Here is a 24,474-nt window from a genome sequence, read left to right as displayed (position 1 = left end):
GGAAACAGTCTGTGTTGTGTGTATGTGTGTATGCTAACAATGTCTGGTTCCCAGGACGTTCCCTGAAGGTTCCCCGCTAGGTTGTCCTGTGGTTGATATGGAAAGTTTTCCTAACATTCTCCCAACGCTAGTTTTTGGTTGGACAATTGGTTCCCAGAACGTATATGTTCTCGTAACCTGCATACAACCTTTAGAGAACGTTCTCTTTTGGTTCCCAGAAAGTTTCTTTCTGACAACCTTTAGAGAACATTCTCCAGTTGGTTCCCAGAACGTTTCTTTCTCACAACATTTAGAGAACGTTCTCTTTTGGTTCCCAGAACGTTACTTTCTCAAAACCTCCATACAGTCTTTAGAGAACGTTCTCTTTTGGTTCACTGAACGATTCTTTCTCACAACCTCCATACAACCTTTAGAGAACGTTTTCTAGTTGGTTCCCAGAACGTTACTCCCTCGCAACCTCCATACAACCTTTAGAGAACGTTCTCTAGTTGGTTCCCAGAACGTTTCTTTCTCACAACTTCCATAAAACCTTTAGAGAACGTTCTCGAGTTGGTTCCCAGAATGTTACTTTCTGAAAACCTCCATACAACCTTTAGATAACATTCTCGAGTTGGTTCCCACAACGTATATTTCTCACAACTTCCATACAACCTTAAGAGAACGTTCTCTGTTGGTTCCCAGAACATTAGTTTCTTACAACCTTCATAGAACAAGATTTTGTTTACATTAACATGACAGCATTTGGTGCATATTATATTCATTTTATTGTTATTTTTAATATAAAATGTGTACATTTGAATTGGGGCACATTCGAGTAAGTTTGTATTACTTCAGTAAACCTGAATGAAAGCTTTCAAACACCACAGCTCCTACTGTCATTTCACCTCACAGTAAATCACAACTGTGGTGACTCCTTGTGGTGAAATAAGGCAGTGCAGGCAGAGACATGGCATATCATGTCATAATATTTACTTTGTGCAGGAAAAAGGTTTCTGGCTTTCTGTGAAGACACACAGAGGACAAATATGCTTTTAACACACACACTTTAAGGCCGTGTTGATTCCAGGTTGATTTATTGTGTGTTTTGACTGATCTTCAGAGGGGAAACTTTGCAGAGCTGTTTGAGTCACAGCTTTGTTTGCTCAAGATTCATAAACACACATCAGGTCCTGCATTAGAGCACAAAAACACACACGTTTGTGCAGGACATGCATACCCTAACCCAGGGGTCTGCAACCTGCGGCTCTAGAGCCTCATGTGGCTCTTCAGCCACTTTGCAGTGGCTCCTTGTAGCTTTGTAGAAAGAAACTTCTCATGTTTGTTGTAGTTTTTTGTCAAGATAAAGACATAAATAAAAGTATTTTGATATGTTTACATAATGTCACATCCAAAACCTCCCCAGAAGCCCATTAAAGTAAAGTGTACATGAAGAAGTTCTGTCCTATCTTTAGATCCGTGTACTTACGCCAGGCAGGTTTTCTCAGACATAAACTACACAAAAGCGTTTTATTTCAAGTCATTTTTTTCTACACTTTAGGGGTTGGGTGTCAACTTGTACAAAAATGGCTCTTTTCATTCTAAAGGTTGCAGACCCCTGCCCTAACCTTAACTATCACAACTAAAGGCCGCATTATACTTCTCCGACTGCGTAACCACGGAGACCCCTCGTCGTGGTGACGGATACGCGCCGAAATTCCCCACCCGATCAGTAGGGGTCGCTATGCATGGTTGTTGCGCTTTGGGCTACAGTCAGCAATGGCGTCCGAGAGAGAAAGACTGTTGTTGTTGAAACAGTGGCCGTTTCTCACTTTTCTGTGTCCCGGAACGCAGTTTTAAGATCATTTGAGGCGAGGAATTAGCCATTTAGCGCCATTTAGCTCCGCCTCTGTGGACACTCGGTGCACACAGTAGACGGCACAGTCGTGAGGACCAATCGCAGCTCTTGCCGTCTCCGTTGTCCATTGACGGAGTGACGGACACTTCAAAAATATTTTGTGCAGTTGGAGACAACGCAGAGGCTCTCCGTCGACGCAGAGGGCTCTGCGTAACCTACGTAGAGCACTTTACGCAGGAGTATAAAGTGGGCTTAAACCCAAATCTAACCCTAAATCTAACCCTAAAACCAGGTCTTAACCCATGAAAAAGCCCTTTTAAGGTGTGACAGAACTCACAAAGAACACCCACAGGACAGTCAGGTTATTTATCTTATGTGTCTTATTAATTCTGCTTATAGAGGATATAATAAAATAATAGGAGGGCTTTATCCCTCTGTGTATCCCTCATTCCATTTCCTGCTTCCTGTCTTTGTGCCCCCCCCGATCAACAATCACACGCACACGCGCAGCAATGACGTCACGTATTAAGAGGCTGAGCAGCAGGAGGAGGAAGCATTAGGTTTAATCACAATGGCCGCCCCTGCTTTATTTCTAAAAACAGGAGGCACGTCGTCTCCCGTCGTTCCAGGATGTCCTTAAACCCTCTTCCACACTGCGTCACGCAGCAGGTGCTCACAATGAGAGGATCGGTCCATTTATTCAAGCCAAAACGTACAAATTATTATTATCAAATGCAGATTTGTCAACACAGGGAATAAGAAAATAACCCTGAAGAGGATAATGAAGGTAAAGAGTGTGCTACATAAATTATTCTTTATAAAATCTCAAATAAAAGACCCTTCAAAGTGATGGAGCATATTTGTTTCTCAAGGATTTTGTTTTCATTTGCAGTCAGAGTGTTTTTTTTTTCTTCTCTTTTTTTTTTAAGTGGATCTAAAGTGGTTTAGGATAATGCGAGCATGCGGGCGCCGGCGCTCCCAGAGCTTTAGTTTGTCTCCGTTCATCTACAGAATCAATTCATCTGCCGTAAAACTGGGGATGGAAAAAAAAGACAAGAACTTTAAAGCATTATTTATATTTACTGAGCTAAAGTGGAGACACAACAGTCAACAGAGAGAGAGGAGAACAAAGGTGTGATTTTAAAGTGATGAGTGTGTATAGTATGTGTGTGTGTGTGTGTGTACTTTTCTGGCATAAACACTGACCTTGTCAGGACCAGTAGTCCTCATGGAGACTAAACCTGGTCCTAGAGAGGTAGAGGTTAAGTTTAGGGATAGGCTTTTACTGGTTATGGTTAAGGTTAGGATCAGTTGAGGTTAGGGACATTAAAAAGATAGCTGCACCTACATGCGTGTGTGTATGTGTGTGTGTTCTTGCGGCATACTGAGGACCAGTGAGGGTTTTTAACCAACAAAGTGAGGTCATTTTTACGAAGTGAGGACATTTTGGCCGGTCCTCACTTTGTCTTCATTGAAATCACTTCCTTAGGTTGTAAACTATGCTATTCTCTGTTTTTAACAGTGGTCCTCGGGCTGGTGTTTAACACACGTTTTGCTCTGGGGCTCCACCTGCAGACATGTTATGGTACTGCACCCAGTGGTTCTTTATAGATGTCATTCATGAAGTAGATATTTGTAATTGTGTTGATTTATATAGTGGAAATGCTGTTCCTCACTTTGTCAGCACTTTTACCAGGTCCTCAGTGTGCAGCGAGTACAAGAATGTGTGTGTGTGTGTGTGTGTGTACAGGTATTACTAATGTTGTGGGGACCTAAATCTGTTTACACAGTCACATTATGTGGACTTGTCTTCCTTATGAGACAAAAAGCAAGTTCCCACAATGTAATTTTCTACATTTTAAGGTGAAGACATGTTTTAAGGCTAGGTTGAGGTTAGGGTTAGGATCAGGGTTAGGATTAGACCAGTAGTAATTATGGTAAAGGTTAGGGGAAGTCTCCAGGACATGAGTGCAAGTCAAAGCAATGTCCTCTGAAGTCATGGAAACCGGGTGTTTGTGTGTGTTGGTGCACATGTGCATGTGTTTTTATGGTTAATTCAGTTGCTGTTTCAAAGCAGCTTTGGCAAACACCCAACTAGTGATTTTAGTCTTTGAGACACACACACACACACACACAGCTAAGCCTATTAAGATGACTCAAAGAGCCCTACATGAGTACACAACCACAACCACCACAACAACAACAACAGCAACCAAAAAGCAGCACAGCTCTGAGCTCACGTGGACAAATGCGTGTCCTGTGTGGACGTTTGTCTTCTCCATCGATCCGTTACCACTGAGACGCCACTTCAGGAGCAGAGTTATGGGACAAACACAACAGCGCGGACATTCTTCTACCATCCATCTAACAGCCGCTGAGCCCGGGCTCGTAACACAAACACGACTCTTGTCTCATTGCCGGTGATATAATGTCTCCTCAAAGATGCACCCGCAGCACTCAAATATTAACCTTTGTCTCCTGTTTCTGCCTCCGTGTCTGCTTTAAAAGTCAGGAATTTCACTCTGATCATGACTCATAGATTGTTGCTCTATATGTGAGAAACTTTGTTTTCCATCTTATATGAACAGAGGAAGTATGATAAACAACTGTCTCCATACAGAAGGCAATGAAATGTATGGTATTTTTGCTTTTTTAAGCGGACTTTAAGTATGTAAAAATGACAGGTAAATCCAAATAAATCATACATTTCATATAAATTAATTATGACAGTAATTAAGTCTTTTTTAAACTAACTTCTTTTTGTGATTTTGGATCTATTAGATATAAATGATTTCCTGTTTACTGTGTGGTTTGTGACTTGTCTGTGTCACAAACCTCTAAAGAAGAAACCCACACGAGAAATGGATAAAATAATTCCAGTCGGCTAATCTACATCCCACATACTTCATACATACAGTCATATGTGTATATATTTACTGGCTGAACTATGGTTTCGTTCAACATCTTGTTTATGTTTTCAGCTCTAGTGGATTGTGGGAAGTGGATGTCCTTGATTTAAACTCGCTTGATTTAAACTCGCTAAACTATATATATACATACATATATATGTATATATATATATATATACATATATATACACATATACATATATACACATATATATACATACACACAACTGCATTAGACACATTTGGAATGTGGATAATTTAGAACACAGTGAATATTGTGCTGCAAATTTAACACAGACTGCATCTCAGTTTTTTTCGTTATTACTTTTCTTATTAAAATCACAGCCTTTAACACATTAATTATTTACATTATGCACATCATCCTTATGCATTATTCATAACACGCGGTCATCACTTTATGACGATAAAGGCTTTACGATATGACGAGTTTCTGCTCATTCTGGTTTTTGTCGTGAAGCGAATTGCAGTGAGGAGCCTGACATGATATTATAGTGAGGAAAGAGAAAAGATGGCTCATTCAGAGAGTGAAGTACAACTTATTTCTTACCCACGTGTCACAAAGTTAGTGGTAAGATACGTTTAGATGGAGTGTTGGAGGACAGTCGGTTGGGATAAACGTCTGTATTGAGGGTTTTAGTCTCTTGCTGGGTGCTGGAAAGTCGCCCTGAAGTCCAAATGAGATAAGACCGTCTTGTCTTGTGTTTGTTCAGATGACTCCCATGTGAGCGGTGTGACACTCTGTCCCTGCTGTCTCTCCCCACATGTGTCACTGACGTACTCTGGCACCCAGTGTGAGTCTGAGGATTTGAAGCAAGGCCGAGCAGATGAAGAACCCAAAAATAAAGAAAAGGTACGCAGGTGCTCGAATGAGGCGCACACACACACACACACACACACAGAGTCCTGAGAGACAGAGGGAAACACTAACGCTTGAATTTATCAGCAGCCACAGAACGTAAAGGAAATGGAACCTTTCGCTGAGGGAGCGTCGGCGGCAGATGTTCACCTGCAGAGGCGAGGGTGGAGGTTTTGGACCAAACGAGGCGCCTCGTCCCAGTTTGTGGGCAGCGCCATCGTGATTCTGTCCACTTACGCCACCGCGACGCTAACTATGAACACTGTGAAGAAAATCCAGGAGAGAAGATTGCGACGAAAGGCAACCGACCACGATGACCTCATCGGGGAGGGAGAGGAAGAAGAACGGGAAGAAGAATGAAGTCAAATGTTGCTCTGATCATCGCAGACAGTGACAAGCAGAATGATGAGGTGATGATTTGGAGGAGACAATATGAGAGGAACTGGAGGGAGAGCATTGAGGAGAAGAGGAAATGCAAATATTGGATAATAATTAAGTGATGGACGTAATAAACAAGAAAGAAACATCATCATGCGAACTCCATCCACTCAAACATGACTGGTTAAACTCTTAGGATATTTAAAACTAATGTTGTGTTTGTATGGACTGATAAAAATCACTGTTTTCTCATTCAGTGACAGTTTTTGTGTAATGGATTTATCTGTAAATGCTGAAGCTGTCAATAAAAACATAAACATGCATAATTGCCTCTGCCTGCACTTATGTTCACAGGCAGGAATTGATCGTTTTATTTAAATGTTCTTCTTTCCTTCATCTTTGTTGTGAAATGTCATCATATACAGTCTATATATGAACCACTTTTTTTAATTTAGATTACAGTTATTCATAATAAAAGTCATAAATACTGTGTTCGTGCAGTGATGCCATGTGGCCACATGGTGGAGAACTGGGTCTACTGTGATTTCCACTGACAAATCACAGGCGGCACAGACAATTGAATGTGTCTGCCCGGGTCAGCGGCCAACTAATGAACCCAGACAGCAGGATTATTAAACACAGCCCTTTACACTAGACCGGAGGGTTGTGGAAAATTAAAGATATTCAGCCGCATGTTCAGTGACTGACGTGTTCAATTTTTCAAAAAATTTGCATTTTAATTATTTGGCCGTGTATGAGTGGATTGGAGAGGAGTCATTTTGAAAGAAAATCTAATCACTTTAATCATCCGTGAGCTGAGAAACATAGTGGATTATGAGGGAAAATTAATGTATTTTTCTGTTTTATTGCTCTTTTGTTGTGTTTGTATCTGATGGTAATGAGACTTAAAGGTGCATTATGTAATATATAATAATCTAAATCAACTGGCCATAAAATCCTCCTAATATGTCACAGAGACTCAGGAATAATGTTCATATAACAAACTGAACTCACCAACAACAACAGTACAGACAAAATTATTGCATTAAAAAATATATTTTGCAGACTGCAAATCATGTTTATGTTTTGAAATCATGTTTTGGCATGTGGCGCCACCTACCGCCGTCTACCAGTCATTGCAGTCAGTAGAGTCTCAGCTGCCGAGCGACCACGGGTTGCCAGTTATGTCAGAAAACGAAACCTAAAAACCTCGGTATTTTGAATTTGAATGTAGTAACTGTTTTTGGCCACATTCTTACATATGGCGCCTTTAAGTGTTACGTAGTCTGATAAATTACAGCTGACAGGTGCCGGATAATTAATGACATATCATCTCAGAAATACTCTGCAGTGGAGGAAACAGCGTCATGTTCAACTACAGTGGGTTTTGTCTGGTGTGGGTCGAGCTGAGCTCAAATGCCTCATCTCCGCTGGTCCTGATTCAACACTTTAGTACCTTTATGGATCATTTTATACTTTTTACTTCACATTTTACCTCCTCTATGTTGCAGTGTGTAACATTTAGAAGCGTTTATTGTCAGAAAATAGAAGTCTTTTTTTCGTCCGTTCCTCTCACATTTCAACCACTCACTACTTTGAGCGGTTTTGCCTAATTGTGTAGTGTCGGAGCACAGAGCGCAGATTTGTCATTTAGGTGAATGTGTGCGTGTTGATGAGATCAGTGTTACTGCCGTTTGTAATCCCATTAGCTGAGGTGATTTTCATCCCTCTGGAGGGAAATGCCACAGAGTTGTTCACGTTTCAGCGCACAAAGCACCGTGTTGTCCTCTTGTCAGGAGCAGATTTCACAAAAAATAATCACCCATTTTTTCCCCTCCACCTGGTCAAATGAAGCGTAAACTGAAATTTGACCCATTTATTTTATATTTTTTCAGTTCTTTTACTTATAAAATGTGTTATAATTGACAGAAACACAGTAAAGGCAGTCACTTTGACGTCAACCTTAACCCTGTAAAGCCCAAACCATTAAATAATTGACAGAAAATTCAAATATTTTGAAACTGGAGCCTTTTCATACATTATTTTTTTTTTTTTTTCAAATTTCCATATAGGGGTTTTAATTTGTATCATATTTGAGACAGCAGGTCAAAATGCTCAAAGATTCTTTTTTTTTTCTTGAACAAAAAATACACAAACCAATCCAACAAATCCAACAAAAACAATGCAGCAATGGAACTTGCAGGGTGGAAGTCTGGAAAACATAACATTTCAGTTATTTTTATTCATTTTGCGGTTCACAACCTTTTTATTTTGAGTGATGGTCGGCTTGAAAACAGTTGTTCAGACAAAGATGCACTCTGCATTTCTCACAGTACACATTGGGCAAAGTGCCCTACGCAGTGATCGCATCTCTGTTGGGTTTCACATAATTTTATACATCGGGTTTGTCAAGGAAAAAACTGTCACACTGCTCATGTGGGGGGGCTCAAATCACATACGATACGTTTGGCGTTACAGGGTTAGAAGTGCTAAGTAGAACCATATAAGGTTCTTCGGCTTGTCCTCATAGGAGGACCTTTTTTGGCTCCAAGTAGAACCTTTTTATAAAGGTTCCACCTGTAAGCCTTTTGGAGGGTTCCACCAACAACCCTTTTAAAACCCTTTATCCAGGAGAGGGGTGTTAAAGGGTTCTCTGGATCAAAATGGTTCTTACTGGAACCATTAGTGTTGCCAAGAACCCTTTCCCAAAGAAAGGGTTTTTCAGAAGCAAATGGCTCCAGGTAGAACCTCAGCCCTTGTAGAAGGACCATTTTGGAACCCTTATTTCTAAGAGTGTGTCCATTTTAATGTATTTTTTTTTTAATTGCTGTAAATGAGCTGATAGAAATCTGTCTTTTCTAATGCTGTTCCCCAGGCGCGATATTTCAGACATAAATCTCAAACCCAGAAGACAGAGTGTGTTGTGATTGGCCAGCCAGTGCAGAGCCTTCCCAACTGTATTGTGATTGGCCAGTACCCGGAAGTGACATAATCAGCACACCCACTCTCAGAAGCGCAGCTCCCCCCTCTGGAACGGTGGATGCACTGCTTAAAAATAGCTTCTTCACGACTCCCCGCCGCAGTCCCTTTTATGACTTTGACCCGGAGTCAGACCCAGAGTCAGAAGACACTGTCGCTCGTGAAACACCTCCACAACGGACGTTATTCTTCTTCTGCGGTTCAATGTACGCAACCGGACGTACCCGGACTAGTGCCCGGAGCAGGACGATCTGCTGTTCAGGAGAACCGGTGTTTACGTAACCGGATCGGGTTTTTTCTGAGATCTTGCTGAGATTGGAACTTCCGGTCTAGGTCCGCTTTAACGTCGTGCAACGCTGATCTAAAGCCTTTGCTCGCCTGAAATTAAAGTTTATCACTTGGTGAGTTGACAACGACCCTATATCCGCCAGCTACATGAGGCTGCAATGCAGACACTGTCTCGACCCCATTGAATGAGAAGGACAACAAGGGTACACAGTGACAGTCGGCTTTGTCCTCCCGCTTTCTGTTCCCTGAATAGCTCCTCCACAAAGGATATCGTTATGCCTCCTCTAATTACCAGCAGGAGAGCTGTTTGTCTGCCTCCCGCTCCTTTGCTCTCGCCCCCCAGAAATAAAGTGCTCCGGTGGCGACGACCCTCGGCAGTTATGAAACAGTTTGGTGGCCAGCGGAGCCTGAGCGAGCCCCTCATTTCCCGATTTGGCTCGTGCTCGGTGCCAATCCGAGGCCATTTTATCTGCACTCAAACTGCACGTCTACGTTTGCTTCCCCCCCCTTCGTTCCCAGCGTGGGTTTTGTCACCGGGGGCCAAAGACGAGCCGCCGTTTTCACAGTCTTAGTTTTAGGAACATGTAACTAGGCCACAAGACGCTCTCCCTCTGCTGCTCTGTGGTCAAAAGCCTTGAGAGGTCACATGGAGTGAGAGGGAGTGAGAGAGAGAGAGAGATGCACCCAGCCAGGGATTAGGCTGGCACACAAAGTCCAGGGGGAGGTGAGATTAAACACCAAGAGCATGGTGGAAAAACACAGTGACCGCTCTCACTCATGTGTCCTTATAACCTTATTTCACCATGAACTTCACCAATACGTTGAGGGTGGACACCTTATGGTTGAATATTACAGCTCTACAGATGACCTACATGCTCTTCCCTCCTTAAACCAAGACTGAATGATACTTTATTTGAGTGATGCATAACATATATAAGAGAATCAACATGCATTTGCAATGGCTGATGATGAAAATAAACACAATCAGGCCAAAGTACAAAATAAAAGTATTTTAAGCGCCGTGTTCGCTGAGCTAGAGCTGCAAGGAAAATCACATTTTAAATGCTGAGCCAAAACCCAGCTCAAATGAAAGCCTTCAGATTCACAGGCTTCAAAAGAAACTGCAAAAAAAAAAAAAAAAGTACTTTCATAACCCTGAAAAGCAGCAAAACACTGATGAATAGAATTGTTAATGACCCTGGTCGAAATATCACAGTTTCGAGGAGAAGACGATCAGTGACACAGGTGGAAAACACTCTGAACCCTGTCTTTGTTTTATTATGATGGGGAGATTGTTTTTTTTTTTAAATCTTTTTTGCATGGTGCAGCAGCTTTGCCAGGGAGTTTGTGGTGTTTTGTTCCACAGAGATGTATATATGTGTGTGTGTGTTCTCTGTCCTCAGCATATCAGGCTGTATTAAATCTTAGCTCTAACCCTGTCATCTGGAAAAAGCCCTGACCTCAGGCAAGAGCTGCAGGGGGGTGGGGGGTGGGGGACAGGTGTGACTCAGCAGCAGCAGCAACAACAACACCTGTGAATACTCACCCTCAAAATGAAGGGCAACGCTTAGCATATGAGGTCAGATTTTGCCTTTTAATCGAGGCGAAAAAGAAATGAGTTTCCTTCCTCCGCCGGTGTTTTTTTTATCTGCAGCATTAGAGCTCGCATGGACGGAGGGGAGAGGAAGGCTGTCACTGGGGAGGATTTGCTAAACATCTCATTGGGAGATTAACAAGGAGGGAGCCCGGTCTTTTCTGTGCATAGCAGTGTGTGTGTGTGTGTGTGTGTGCAAGATAGAGAAAGAGAGGACTTCCCAGCATGTGGCAGAGGGAGGGGTGAGCTGCCTGGTGGTAGGGACTGAAATATCCTTCATATAAACCAGGGACAAAGTGGCGAGCAGCAGCGGAGATCACAGCCAGCAACACAGAGAGGAAGACAGAAACAGAGAGAGAGAGAGAGAGAGAGAGAGAGAGAGAGAGGACCGGAGCGAGCACTGTGCACAGCCACAGAATCCTCACAGATACGGAGAAAGCGCAAAAACAGAAGGGGAAACCAAGTCCGAACGGAGCGTCTTTGACCAGAGTGACAGGTAAAATAAATTCAATAAATAAATAAATAAATAAATAAATAAATAAATAATAAAACGCTGATGGATTTTCAGCACAAAGATCAGGAGACACCCGACACCACAAGCTCTTATCTGTCAGTTTTTACGTAACATCATGGGGTTAATGATGAGAGGATGTGACTGTTATTATTAAGAGTAACGTGGAGGTCGCGATGAAGAATAAACAACAATAACTGTGCATTTGTGCGGATTTTCTTCAATGTAATCGTTCTGTTCGGCGTGATTTACCCTCACTTTAAAGTTGTAATGTGAGTTATGGTGTGTTGGATGTGTTGTTGTTGACTGTACAATGTGATTTCCTGCACACACACACACAGAGAGACACAGACAAAATGAAATAGCACTGCAGCGACGTTAACTGACAACAAGACAAGAGAGTGCATATATTATATATATTATATATTATATTAGAATGACCTATAAAAAAAAGAAACACTCTGAAATCAGTGAGTGAGCAGCAGAATTCACACAAAGTGCATTTAACTGAAAAAGCGCCTTAAAACTTCCAGATCTAACCCTTTTGTTTGCCATGGTTTGTAATGATCTGCTGTTTTAATTATTTTACGACCATGTTCCGATTATCTATTCATCTCTTTGTTTGTTGTTTTATTTTATATCTTCTACCTCGTGTAGGGAGAAACTATTATTACGCTTATTATTCACGAGTAAGTGCTACATCAGTTTTATATTTCCTTTTAAAAGGTTAATTAATACATAAACTTTAGTAGTTTATTTCTTTCCTTTAAGCTGCCTCATATTTATACACAGGTTTATTACAGCGGACTAAAACTACCTTAAATAATGAACGTAGTGTGAATGGATAATGAGTTTTTTGTTGTCTAGTATTTAGTAACTGTAAATATTTGTTGTATGAAATGAGAGAAACATTAGAGCCGACCCCGAGGCCCACGCAGCTCCGTCCAGCAGATCAGACAGCCGCTTGTCAGATTACACAAATACGCATGTCATCCATCTCAGCACGGTGCCTCAGTCCCACCTAATTAGGCTCACCCTGCCTACTAGGTCACCGCAAAGCGAGGCATGAACAGCCTGCGCCGCATGTCCCTCTATCATTATGGCTCGATGATAGGCGAGCATGGGGAAGCAAGTCTAAGTGGCTTTTAACCCCTGGGTTGTTACAAATTTTCTGTCAATGTACAGAGTATCAGTAAGAGGAAGTCATTTCTGACTCAAACACACAGTCCAAAACCCAAAGATTTAGTGTCGCATAGGACAAAGAAAGGCAGATAATCTTACAGATTGAGACTCTGAACACAAGATTAACACGTTACATGACAGTCACTGAGTTATAGCTTCATAAAAACAGTTGTGGTATTGTAATATCGTATACTAATGGTAATTATCATGGATAATATAAATATATTTGTTTTATTTATTCATCACCAAGCCATTACCTGGATATTGCTTTGGATATTACATAATATTAGTGCCACACCAAATAATTGATATTACCAAGCTGGAAATGAGATGTCATAGACCACTGTAATATTCCCTCCCTGTTAGAAAATAATCACCATGCTATCACTGAGCTGTTATTGGATGATGTTTGAAAATGACTTTCACTGATTAACCAAATCAAAAAAGTTATTGATTGGACCTCACCCAGTGAGACACAGGTGGAAAATAACCATATACAGCAGCTCCTGATCAACTGAGGGCACTTGAGTTGTTCACCTGAAACCAATGCACCTTTATTATTATTAATAATAATAATAATAATAATAATAATAATAATGATAATATATATATATATATATATATATATACATATGTATATATATATGTATATATATATATATATATATATATATATATACATACATATATTTATATATATATATACATATATATACCGTATATACATATATATAAACACATATATATATACACATGTATATACAAATACAAATATACATAAATATATAATATAAATAATAAAAGTAGAACTGAGTGGCTCATTTGCAGTTATCATTATCTCTCTTGTTGTCTCACATGTGTCGCTGTCCATTGTGCTGAAATCCGTCCCAGAACCCATTCGAGCGAGGCCCAGCAAACATGGACGTCTCCCGTCGCCCTCTGCTATTGGTGTGCGCGTGTTTGGCAGCCGCGCTGATTGGCCGAACCCGCTCGGAGGGGATGTGTCTCCAAGACGGCAAGCACAAGGCCACGCCCAGTCCAGAGCAACACCTGGCGGAGTGTGCGCTGTACGCCGAGAGTGAGTGGCTCTCTCTCTCTGTGCGTGTTTGTGTTTGTCTGACGTTAATTAAGTAAATCTGCAGACTCAGAGGTGGATTAAATGTTGTTTTATCTGTGTTGACAGATAGCTGCTGCTCACAGGGAGACATCCAGGACATTTCCCATGTCCCCTCTGCTAGCAACAAGAACGAAGCCTGGGACAAATGTGGGCCTCTGAGCTCTGAGTGAGTCTCATTCAGTCAGTACTTTGTTATTATAAATAGGGTAAAACAGTGTATTTTTGTGTTTAAAAAATAGGCTATGATATTTCTGTGACTACCTAATTTACCACCCGACTCTGAAGACAACAAATACAGCATTAAAAAAAACAGTGTAGCATGTCACTGCTAAAGGGTCAAACATGTCCAGATTTAGCCACACCCAATTTAAGAGTGTGAATATTAGATGAGATAAGCGTGAATAAGTTGCATACTTGAAATATTATTTACTTTTGATGGGTCCACTGCTCCCAAGTGGCCACAAAGTCAGTAATTGCTGGGTTTATGCTTAAGCTTCTGGGAAATTACTTTTTTTCTCAGTCATTAATGGTATCCCAAAATAGAAAATAGCTTTATTTGACTGATGTGAAAGCTCATCAGATATTGTTCCCATCATTTATTTTCTGCCAAATCCCCCGTCCTGGTTGCATAGCTCAAAGCAAAGGCTTTTAGAGGATCACTATAAACACAGTTGGTGTCATTTTCTGTTACATCAGGTTTAAACACAATAATGCTGAGTTTGAGCCAAAAAGTTGTCTTTTTTTTTTTAAGTCCCAGCTTTAATTAAATAGCAAAGAGTGATGGGGTGGTTTTAAAAAAAAAAAAGGAAACTTGTGAAAAATTGAGATAAGAAAGACAAAAGGACCTCCAGTCTATAGAAAACAAACATTAATCAGAAGTAGCAAAAGCAAGAGCGATGCACTCGAGGGATAAGATGCATTATACTGCGAGACAGACTCGACGTCACCTCATTGTTATATATGCTGCTTTGTTGACTGTGAGGACTTAGCGTTCCCAGGGTTAATTAATGCAGAACGTCATTAGTCATCACATTAGCACTAACTACTGCTCTCTCTCTCCCTCTCTCTCAGGTGCGAGGGTTTCCTTAAGCGCGTGTCCTGTTTTTACCGCTGCTCCCCCGACGCGGCTCGCTGGCCTCACCCCCATCGCCGCTCGTACATCCAGGCTGTGCCGCTCTGCCACAGCTTCTGTCGTGATTGGTGAGGATGCCAAAACACATAAGCAAGCACGGCCTAAATCAAAATCAGTATCTGTCCCCGTTCTCCTATAAGACTGTCAGGAGAGGAGATTACCGGCCTCCGTAACAAACGGCACATGGCGCTGTTCATACGGAGACAGAGTGTCCAATAAAGTGCATAAAAAACTGTTTCGCAAAGATAAAAACCAAGGTCGAGTGTATCAACCTTCAGTCTTTTTTCAAATGAAGGAGGCGACGAATGTGTGAAACATATATAATGCGAAACAACCAAGGTAATGGCAACAGAAATATAATATATTTCCAAAAACCTCACTAAAAATGTCCAAAGAAATCTACAAAAGCAAATCCTACACTGTAGCTGAAGTGGTTATTGTTGAGCTTACAAATGACCACATTACATAATCATACTTGTTGTACTTGTATAACACTTACGTGGGTATTGCCATTTATGCTACTTGATATGATGTCAAATTTCACTGTGTTTCAAAGTGTATCATAAACAGTTACTTTGACGATAAATATGATGAACAGTATACAATCAAATTGGGGTGACACGGCCCGCGGGTCAGAACCGGCCTAATCAAATCTAATCGTAATGTGAAATACTATATTTTCCACTTCTAGATACCTGTGACTGAATGTCTGTCAGGTCATAGATCCAGTGTAATGTATAAATAGTACATTTAGGCATATTGTTAAAGGTGCCATATGTAAGAATGTGGCCATAAACGGTTACTACATTCAAATAATTAAAAAAAAGAGGTCTTTTAGGTTTCGTTTTCTGGCGTAACTGGCAACCCGTGGTTGCTCGGCAGCTGAGACTCTACTGACTGCAATGATTGGAAGACGGCGGTAGGTGGCGCCACATGCCAAAACATGATTTCAAAACCTAAACATGATTTGCAGTCTGCAAAATATTTTTTGTTTAATGCAAATATTTTGGCTGTACTGTTGTTGTTGGTGAGTTCAGTTTGTTATATGAACATTATTCCTGAGTCTCTGTGACATATTAGGAGGAGTTTATGGCCAGTTGATTTAGATTTATTAGATAATGCACCATTAAAATTGCACTTATTTTCCTCAAGGAAAGTCCTTTTTTTTGCAAAAAGATACTTCATTAAATGTAAAATAAAGGAAAATGTTGTTATTGATAGGCTATTATGTTATTATTTTACTGGTCTGGCTCATTTGAGATCTAACCGAGTTGCATGTGGACCCTCAACTAAACCTCAAGGTCTAGAACTTAGCGTATTCCGACCAGGAAATGACGCAGCACACGAAACGTTATGACTCTTAAGGCACTTCAGTTCTCTGGTGTACACTGTGAATCTCAGGAGTATAAATAAAGTTTAATTAGAGCAAAATGATTAAAGTGCTGTTTCCTTCCTTCAGGTTCGATGCCTGCAAGATGGACTTGACGTGTGCTCGCAACTGGGCCAGAGATCCAAGAGGACAGAACTGCACTGGAGGCTGTGTCCAGTACCAGCAGGTAACGTAGACCACGCTCTCGTCTAATTGACAGATGTGTGAGATGTTTCCTGTAGGGTGTAATTACTTAATGGTCAATCGGCAATAACAGGAAACCGTCCACAGCTGAGATCTTCTCTACAACAGAGGAGAAATGTTGAGGTTCGGTTTGAATCCTCACTTTGATTTGACCTCGAATCGCGTTGCACAAGCCGGAGGGGTTGGACACTGTGTCATGAGTGTCGGTTGTTAGGGAGGGAGAGCGCGGTGGTGGTGAGTGAAGGGTTAAAAGAGTGCAGGGACAGAAGCATGAAAAGGTTTGGTCCTGCTTCAATAGGCAGGGGCCAGCAGGGTGATTTAAAAAGGGACGGAGTTACTGAGGGGAGCTGGTGTGCAGCTGAGGCACATAACTGTCACACGCCATGACACCATCTTTCTAATCAAGAGAATCCTTTCTCTTTCTTCTCAAACTTAAAATTATCACAAACGTCTTTTTTAATTAACAAAATATATCAAAATCAGACATTGTATTGTCTCGTCTATCTATCGCTTTCTCTCTCTGGTGGATATTACAGATAGTTAAAAAAGACAGATTTGTAGTAAGAGGAAGAAAATAAAATGAAAAGCGAGGGACTATAAGAAAGAGAGAATGTGTGTGTGTGTGTGTGTGTGTGTGTGTGTGAGCATTATTGTGCTGTGTTCTTGCACTGGCCCATTTTCACGGAGGACATCACTAATGGCACAAAATGGGCTCCGATAAACGTGCGTCGCTCGAAAAAAAAAAAAAAGATGTTTTTTAAGCCAGCCCCTGAATATAAAAAGAAATGAGTCACAGCGCATTCAACAAATCTTCCCTCTTAAAGAGACTGCGGTTTTGGAGGTCACGGCAGTAAAGATTCATTTGGTCTTGCCCTCAGAGCCAGCAGAGATAGGAGATTTCACAGCGGCAGGCCAGGCACACCGTGTCTGTCTGAGCTCAGACTCCTCAAGGTGGAGACGAGCCGTCGGGTGTCACATTAAAAAGTCTCTGAGTTTACTTTTGAATCATTTAGTCCCGATCCTCATCTAATCTAAAAGATGCAGATAGGATCATCTTGCGGTTGTCTCCGGGAACCAGGTTCAGAACATGACTGCCAGCAGGGAGGCAAGGAAAAACAGGCCACTTAACAACCAAACTTTTGAACGATAGTGTAATATTTAACTAACTGCAAGAAGACTTTACTATCATTTGCGTTGGCCTACAGATTTGAACCCTAACCCTATACAAAAGTCCACGTTGACTATAAATACTATTTTTACAGCCTCTAGTCTGTCAACAGGATCGTGTCAACATATGATCACACATATGATTAAAATCTTAGTTCTGTTGACAGCATGTTTACTGTCATTTGTAGACATTAATTGACAATTACATGCTTATCTGTTGACAATCAACAGACCATGAGCAGGGGAAACTACACCTGCATCTGAAAATGTGCGTCGATATGAATAAGTGTCAACTGATTGATTATATGTTGATTACTTGTCCACGACAGACTATCAAAATAAAGTGCCAAAGTCTGTTCAAATGCTTCCTTCAGTCTGTTATACTTCAGTAACGTCACTGTGTTTAACAGCCTTGAAATCACATAAAAGCAAAATCCATTACTTTTTACATAATAATAGACATGTTTATTTCTGCAGCTATGATAATAAAGGTACAGTTTTCTGATGTTATTTCCCCCCAATGCAGCAGGAGCCCAGTAGTTTTAGCTTTAAAGGCGCCATATGTAAGAATGTGGCCATACACGGTTACTACACTCAAATTCAAAATACCAAGGTCTTTTAGGTTTCGTTTTCTCTGCCATTGTAGCTCAGACGCAACTGGCAACCCTTCGTTGCTCGGTAGCTGAGACTCTACTGACTGCAATAATTGGTAGACGGCTGTAGGTGGCGCCACATGCCAAAACATGATTTCAAAACATAAACATGATTTGCAGTCTGCAAAAGATTTTTTTTTAATGCAAATATTTTGTCTGTGCTGTTGTTGTTGGTGAGTTCAGTTTGTTATATGAACATTATTCCTGAGTCTCTGTGACATATTAGGAGGATTTTATGGCCAGTTGATTTAGATTTATTACATAATGCACCTTCAATAACTGTCTAATTTACTATAAGATTATCATCTCTGTTGAATTATGTCCTGAATTTAGTATCAAAGCAACCTACAAACCTACAAAGATTCTCATCTTTCATAGAAAAAGACGTTGAACATTTTCCTAAATTAGATCATGACCCCCCGACTAAGAAAACCACTTTGGACTTCCCCTTTCTTTTACAGCAGGTGTAATGTCATATAAATTGAAACAGGGAAGAGCTGGAAATGGATAAGATAAGAATGAAAAAGGACAGGCCAGTGCCCTAGGAAATTCTCTGTATCTCACTTATTTTATCACACCATGTCGTCCGAAGCCACTTGTGGTTGTACTGAATTAGCTCTGGCAGTGAACCATGTCTGCCGGGTGAAGGAGTGACTCCGTGTGTGTGTGTGCACTTGAATTTATATCTTTGTAAGGTCTGAAAAAAATGTATATCTTTGCGGGGACATTTTGTCTGGGTCCCACAACTTTAAGGCGTTAGACACTCAGCTGTGATGGTTAAGGAGTGAGGGAATGCATGATGTGAATGATGTGTCCTAACTAAAGCTGAAACGATTAATCAATGAAACGATTATTAAAGGTGCCATATGTAAGAATGTGGCCAAAAGCGGTTACTACATTCAAATTCAAAATACCGAGGTCTTTTAGGTTTCGTTTTTTAACGTAACTGGCAACCCGTGGTTGCTCGGCAGCTGAGACTCTACTGACTGCAATGATTGGTAGACGGCGGTAGGTGGCGCCACATGCCAAAACATGATTTCAAAACATAAACATGATTTGCGATCTGCAAAATATTTTTTTAATGCAAATATTTTGTCTGTACTGTTGTTGTTGGTGAGTTCAGTTTGTTATATGAACATTATTCCTGAGTCTCTGTGACATATTAGGAGGATTTTATGGCCAGTTGCTTTAGATTTATTACATAATGCGCCTTTAATTGATTACTAAATGAATCGGCAACTATTTTGATAATGGATAATCGGTTTGAAGCTTTTTTCATTATTAAAACAAGATTTCTGACTGTTTTAGCTTCTTTAATGTGAATATTTTCTTGTTTTTTTTGCTCCACATAACAAAGAAATCATTAAAACGAACAAAACAAGACTTTCGAGAACATCATAATTGAGTTTTGACAAACACTGATCAACGTTTTTGACATTTTATGGACCAAACAGATTAATCGATTGCGAAAATAATCGTTAGTTGCAGCTCGAGTCCTCACTAAGATATAAAAACGTGTGTGCACTATAAAGTCGGCGTGATCAGACCTGAGCATCAGACAGACCGTATATGTAGTGAAGAGAGAGATTGCAGTCATTCCTCTTTATCCTTCAGACCCAGTCAATATATTAGAGCTTTTTCCCTTGTGTGAGCACGGTGAGCGACTCAGGCTTAATCCCCTCCAACAGACACAGGGATGAAAGGCAGCAGAACGTTGAGGTGGTGGTGGTGGTGGGTTTTTTTTACTCCACAGAAACAAGACCGAATAAGAGCGGCTATAAGCAAAACACGCAGGTGCAGTGAATATGACGAATATCAGGGTGGAAGTAAGGTGACAAAATGAGGCGGTAAACGAGCTTTGCTGCACGCATGTAACTGACAGTTTATGAGACGCTCGGGAGAGAGTCGCTGCTTAAAAACAGAAACACAGCGTGTGTGTGACTATAATTTCACTTAATTAGCATTCACAACTTGTTCACGCAGACCTATTTACTGCCACGGAGCTTAAATGTCAAATTATGAGGTTTGGCGTCGTGTAATGCAGCCACTCTGTTAATCTGCACGTACATGTCTTAGAGTGAAGTGTATAAGTATTCATTTAAAAGTGATAACACTTGACATATCAATACAGTGACAATATGGTCATTTTTTTTTAATGGGGAAGTCATCTTATTTCTATAGTAGTGAGTAATATCTTGGTAATAAAGAAAGCATTATAATACGATAATTATCAATTCTGATTCCCAAACATTTTAATGTAAAGGTTTTACGCTGATAGAAATTCTTCATTACTGAGCTTATTAGTTTGAAATTGCATTAGCTGTAAGACAGTTTCACCATTATACTACCTCCATATTAAAAGGAAGTTTACCATACAATTGCCAGACTATTTACAAGGGACTGGAAGATACCACTTTTTGTTGTCCGATACCAATATCGACAACTGGAGAATCTACCGATATAACCCGATACACTCATTTTAGACCAGGGGTGTCAAACTGTAATGACCTGGGGGCTTTAGAGAGATTTATAGGAAAAAAGTTTAATTTACAACACAATATTGTGTTATGATATCAGTAAATATATTCATGATCATATTCCGCAGAATTTCAAAATAAAAGTGCTTGTTTTGAAACAGAACGACGCATATTTTACAAAAAAACATGTATATGTATATACACACACACACACACACACATATATATGATGCTAAATAAATTTACTCATTTATGTGCATATAAATATACACATGCATATACACACATATATATACATATATAGACCCATATATATACACACACACATAGGCACATATGTACATACACATATATGTATACATATATATGTATACATATACACACACATACATATATACACAGATATATACATATACACATACACGATGCTAAATAAATCTACTAATAGCAAAAACAGAGAACTCGAAAACTAAGTAAAAACTACTGTGGAATTAAGACACCAAACAAGCTTTTATATATATATATATACATGTAATGTTAATAATGTGATAATTACAACCAAATATGTTATTATTATATTACTTATTATAATAAAAAGAAAATATTTATTATTGTATTCTGTTTCTTATATCCTATATTCTATTTTCATGTTTTCATTATGACATGATATACTTGAGTGGTGGGCCACATGTAATCGATTTCGGGGCCAACAAATATTGTCGTCCCCCCCCCCCAAAAAAAGAAGAAGTAAAACAGCCCAAACCATTCATCTTCTACCGCTTTATTTTATGACTCAGCTAAAATGGCTTTGCTGATTTTAATTGACATTTAGAACAGATATATAAGATTTTTTTTTGGATTGTATTGGATTCTACATTTTTATCTGTCCGATATCCGATCCAGTGATTTTGACCGATACTGACTATTTGCCATATTATTGTGTAACTTCTTAAAGACTGTATAGTGCTGTAATGACTTTCCTGTCAGGCAGCGATTACAAAAAAAAAAAGCTTGGACGTGACCTTTCTGATGAGTTTAGCTCCGCCTGTGTATATTCCGTGAAGCTTGACAGAATCGTCATTATGTGGCGAGAACGGCGCACTGCAGATTAAATCTTTCAGATGCCATTGTGAGATGCTAAAGGTCACGTCTAATAATTTGCTTTTCAAGGTAAGTGGAAAACGAGGCTAGGTGAACGAGGGAGAAAAAAAAGTTGCTGAGGAGAGCAGCTGCCAGGTTCCTGCAAACCTATCACGTTTGTTTTTCGAGTCCTGTCGCCTCAGACGGTGAAAATAAGACGTGATGAATGATGATGTTAAAAAGTGTAATGCCACTGTAGAAGAACTCAACTTTCACCACCAATTACATGTTTCTAAGGAAATATAACTCACTTCTCAGGCAACAAACTGACAACAAATTAACTCCACTCATATACTGTAACCTCTGAATGGTCACTTCATACACACCAACTTGTTTTTTTTAACCAGTTTTTGTCAATAACTGGATATAGTAACTATTTAAAGGGGACATATTGTGCAAAATCAACTTTTGAATAATTTAAATCCTTATATTTGGGACTCTGGAGGACTTTATAGTCGGCAAAGTGTGAAAAAAGCAAAAAAACACTTCCTTCCTTCGCTAATTGGGACGTCACAATGCGGTAAATTCCTGGAGTTGCTGTCTCGCGGAGCTCCGATTTGTCCGTAAAATACGCGAGAGTGCAGGCTAAGGAAACTGTAACCAAAAACCAGGAAGTCCGCGAAAAGTCTGTGGCTCCACAGTGTAGCACAGAGTTCTACACAAACTCAATCCAGCCTCAGAGGATTTATCTGTCCAGTGGATACATGTTATATATGACTGCAATGTGCCTGCTAGAGGCTGCAAACGATCACTTTTCCAAATGCAAACTGCTAATAGCTCCCAGTAGCCTCTGTGGCTGATGTCATTTCCTGTCCCTTAAGTTTCGTTTTACTTGTATTGCACTTCCTTTACTTGTTAGTTACTGTATTTGGGCATTTCCATTTCTGCTACTTGATACGACGTCAAATTTGCATATGTTCATTACTTCCTGTGTCTCAAAGTGTATCGTAAATAGTTACTTTGACGATAAATATGATGAACTTGCATTCAAAGGATGATCCATAATGATCTATTAAACCCTGTCAGGTGTTTTCAGGTAGGAGTTACACAAAAACTCGAATGCCGGAGTTTGTCTGTCTGTCTGTTAGCAAAAAAAGTCGTAACTTCACTTTTTTTCACTCATTCACACGCCGCAACATGGGGTTACGTGCCTTGCTCAAGGACACACATATAGACTAGCAGAGCCAGGAATTGAACTCTATAACCTTTCAGTTGAAAGGCAACTCGCCCTACCACTGAGCCACCATGGCTCAATCCCAACTCTTCACTTTTTTAAATACTTATACTTCTAAAACTTAAGTATATTTTAAATAAGGAAAATAACCTTTGATACTTAAGTACAGTAAATGTCATATACTTACAAAAAAGTGACTTTAACTTCTACCGAAGTCATTTTCTGGTAAAATACTTGTACTTTTACCATTCATCTAACAATATTTATGCATGTGTGTGTGTGTGTGTGTGTGTGTGTGTGTGTGTGTGTGTGTGTGTGTGTGTGTGTGTAGATGTACCAGCACGGCAGGGATCTGTGCGAGAGTCTCTGGGGCGACGCCTTCATGACCGTCGAGGATGACATGGAGGACGTGGGCGAGGCCGGAGCGGAAGGCGACAGCGGCCGCCCCTGCGGCTGCCTGACCCTCAGTCCGTCGGACAAGGACGTGATCGCCGCCCTGCGAGCCAAACAGGACGACCCAGAGGAGCTGGACACCACCAAGACGGGCCTGCCTCAGTACCGCGCGCCCTGCCAGGCCAAGCTGCCGCAGCAGCAGCAGCAGCAGCAGGTCCGAGGCGGCAGGAAGGGCAACGGCGTGCTGCGCAAACGCTCGATCGTGGTGGACGATGTGGAGGGGAGCGGCAGCGGCTTGTAAGAGAGAGAATGGATAGAGGATGGCGAAAAACGTTAACTGGAGGAGTCGACTGTCTAGAAGCTAATATACAAAATCTATGTTATTGAAATTAAACTGAGAACACAAACTTCCATTATCATTATTATTATTTCAGGTGTACTCTCTATGGTTTGTATTGGCAGAAATAGAGCTTATTTGATCATCACTTTTTGAATCCTAGACAGTAAATATTTAATGGAGCTGTATGTGGGAAAATGTCATTGAAATACTGACTTGACTAATATAATAAGGGTACATACAGTGTGTTATATAAGCCTGTGAATTCTATTTATGTTTATGTTGTGGAAAAGGGTGTAAGTGTCTTGTGAGAGGATGTTTTAAACTCTATATCATCATATACATACTAGCCCCCTTTTAATAGAAAGGAAAACACTTTTAAATGATGTCACAGATGACTGATATAGTAGTATATAAAATCCTCAGTTGCGCAAAGGGCTCTGACTTCAATCATACGACTATTTTCCCCTCAGAAATATGTATTTTATTCACTTTACAGTCATTTAAGTTGCGTCAAATGGCAGAAAAAAAACAAAATAACACATGAGGTGTGAGTGATGTCTTGTTTATGGGGAATGTAAAGTGCTACTCGTGCATGAAAACAAAACACGTGAGCTGTTCTCGACAGTGCTACGTGCTCGTACTCCACCACTCTCGCTCTCTCTCTTCAGTCGTGTAGATGACGACTTTTATTCTGTGCATTAGTCTGTTGTTAAATCTGTCTGTTGTGATGCTGTGCCGTGCAGCTGGGTCTATAAT

The 24,474-nt window shown here is 40.4% G+C and overlaps 1 protein-coding gene across 1 annotated transcript; it reads left to right on the top strand.

Moving 5' to 3' along the window:
* Positions 1 to 11,235: 11,235 nt before the first annotated feature.
* On the top strand, positions 11,236 to 23,925 carry rtbdn (retbindin). The gene is made up of 6 exons (XM_083896673.1): positions 11,236 to 11,355; positions 13,444 to 13,630; positions 13,736 to 13,835; positions 14,741 to 14,869; positions 16,261 to 16,357; positions 23,317 to 23,925. Exons 2-6 carry the CDS (start codon positions 13,471 to 13,473, stop codon positions 23,677 to 23,679), a joined length of 849 nt encoding a protein of 282 aa, XP_083752799.1. The 5' UTR covers positions 11,236 to 11,355; positions 13,444 to 13,470; the 3' UTR covers positions 23,680 to 23,925.
* The last annotated feature ends 549 nt before the right edge of the window (positions 23,926 to 24,474 follow it).

The sequence above is a fragment of the Microchirus variegatus genome (assembly GCF_963457635.1).
Source record: "Microchirus variegatus genome assembly, chromosome: 10".
Lineage (NCBI taxonomy): Eukaryota > Metazoa > Chordata > Actinopteri > Pleuronectiformes > Soleidae > Microchirus > Microchirus variegatus.
The sequence above is the reverse complement of the archived record's forward strand: the minus strand, read 5'-3'. Positions and strand labels throughout refer to the sequence as shown.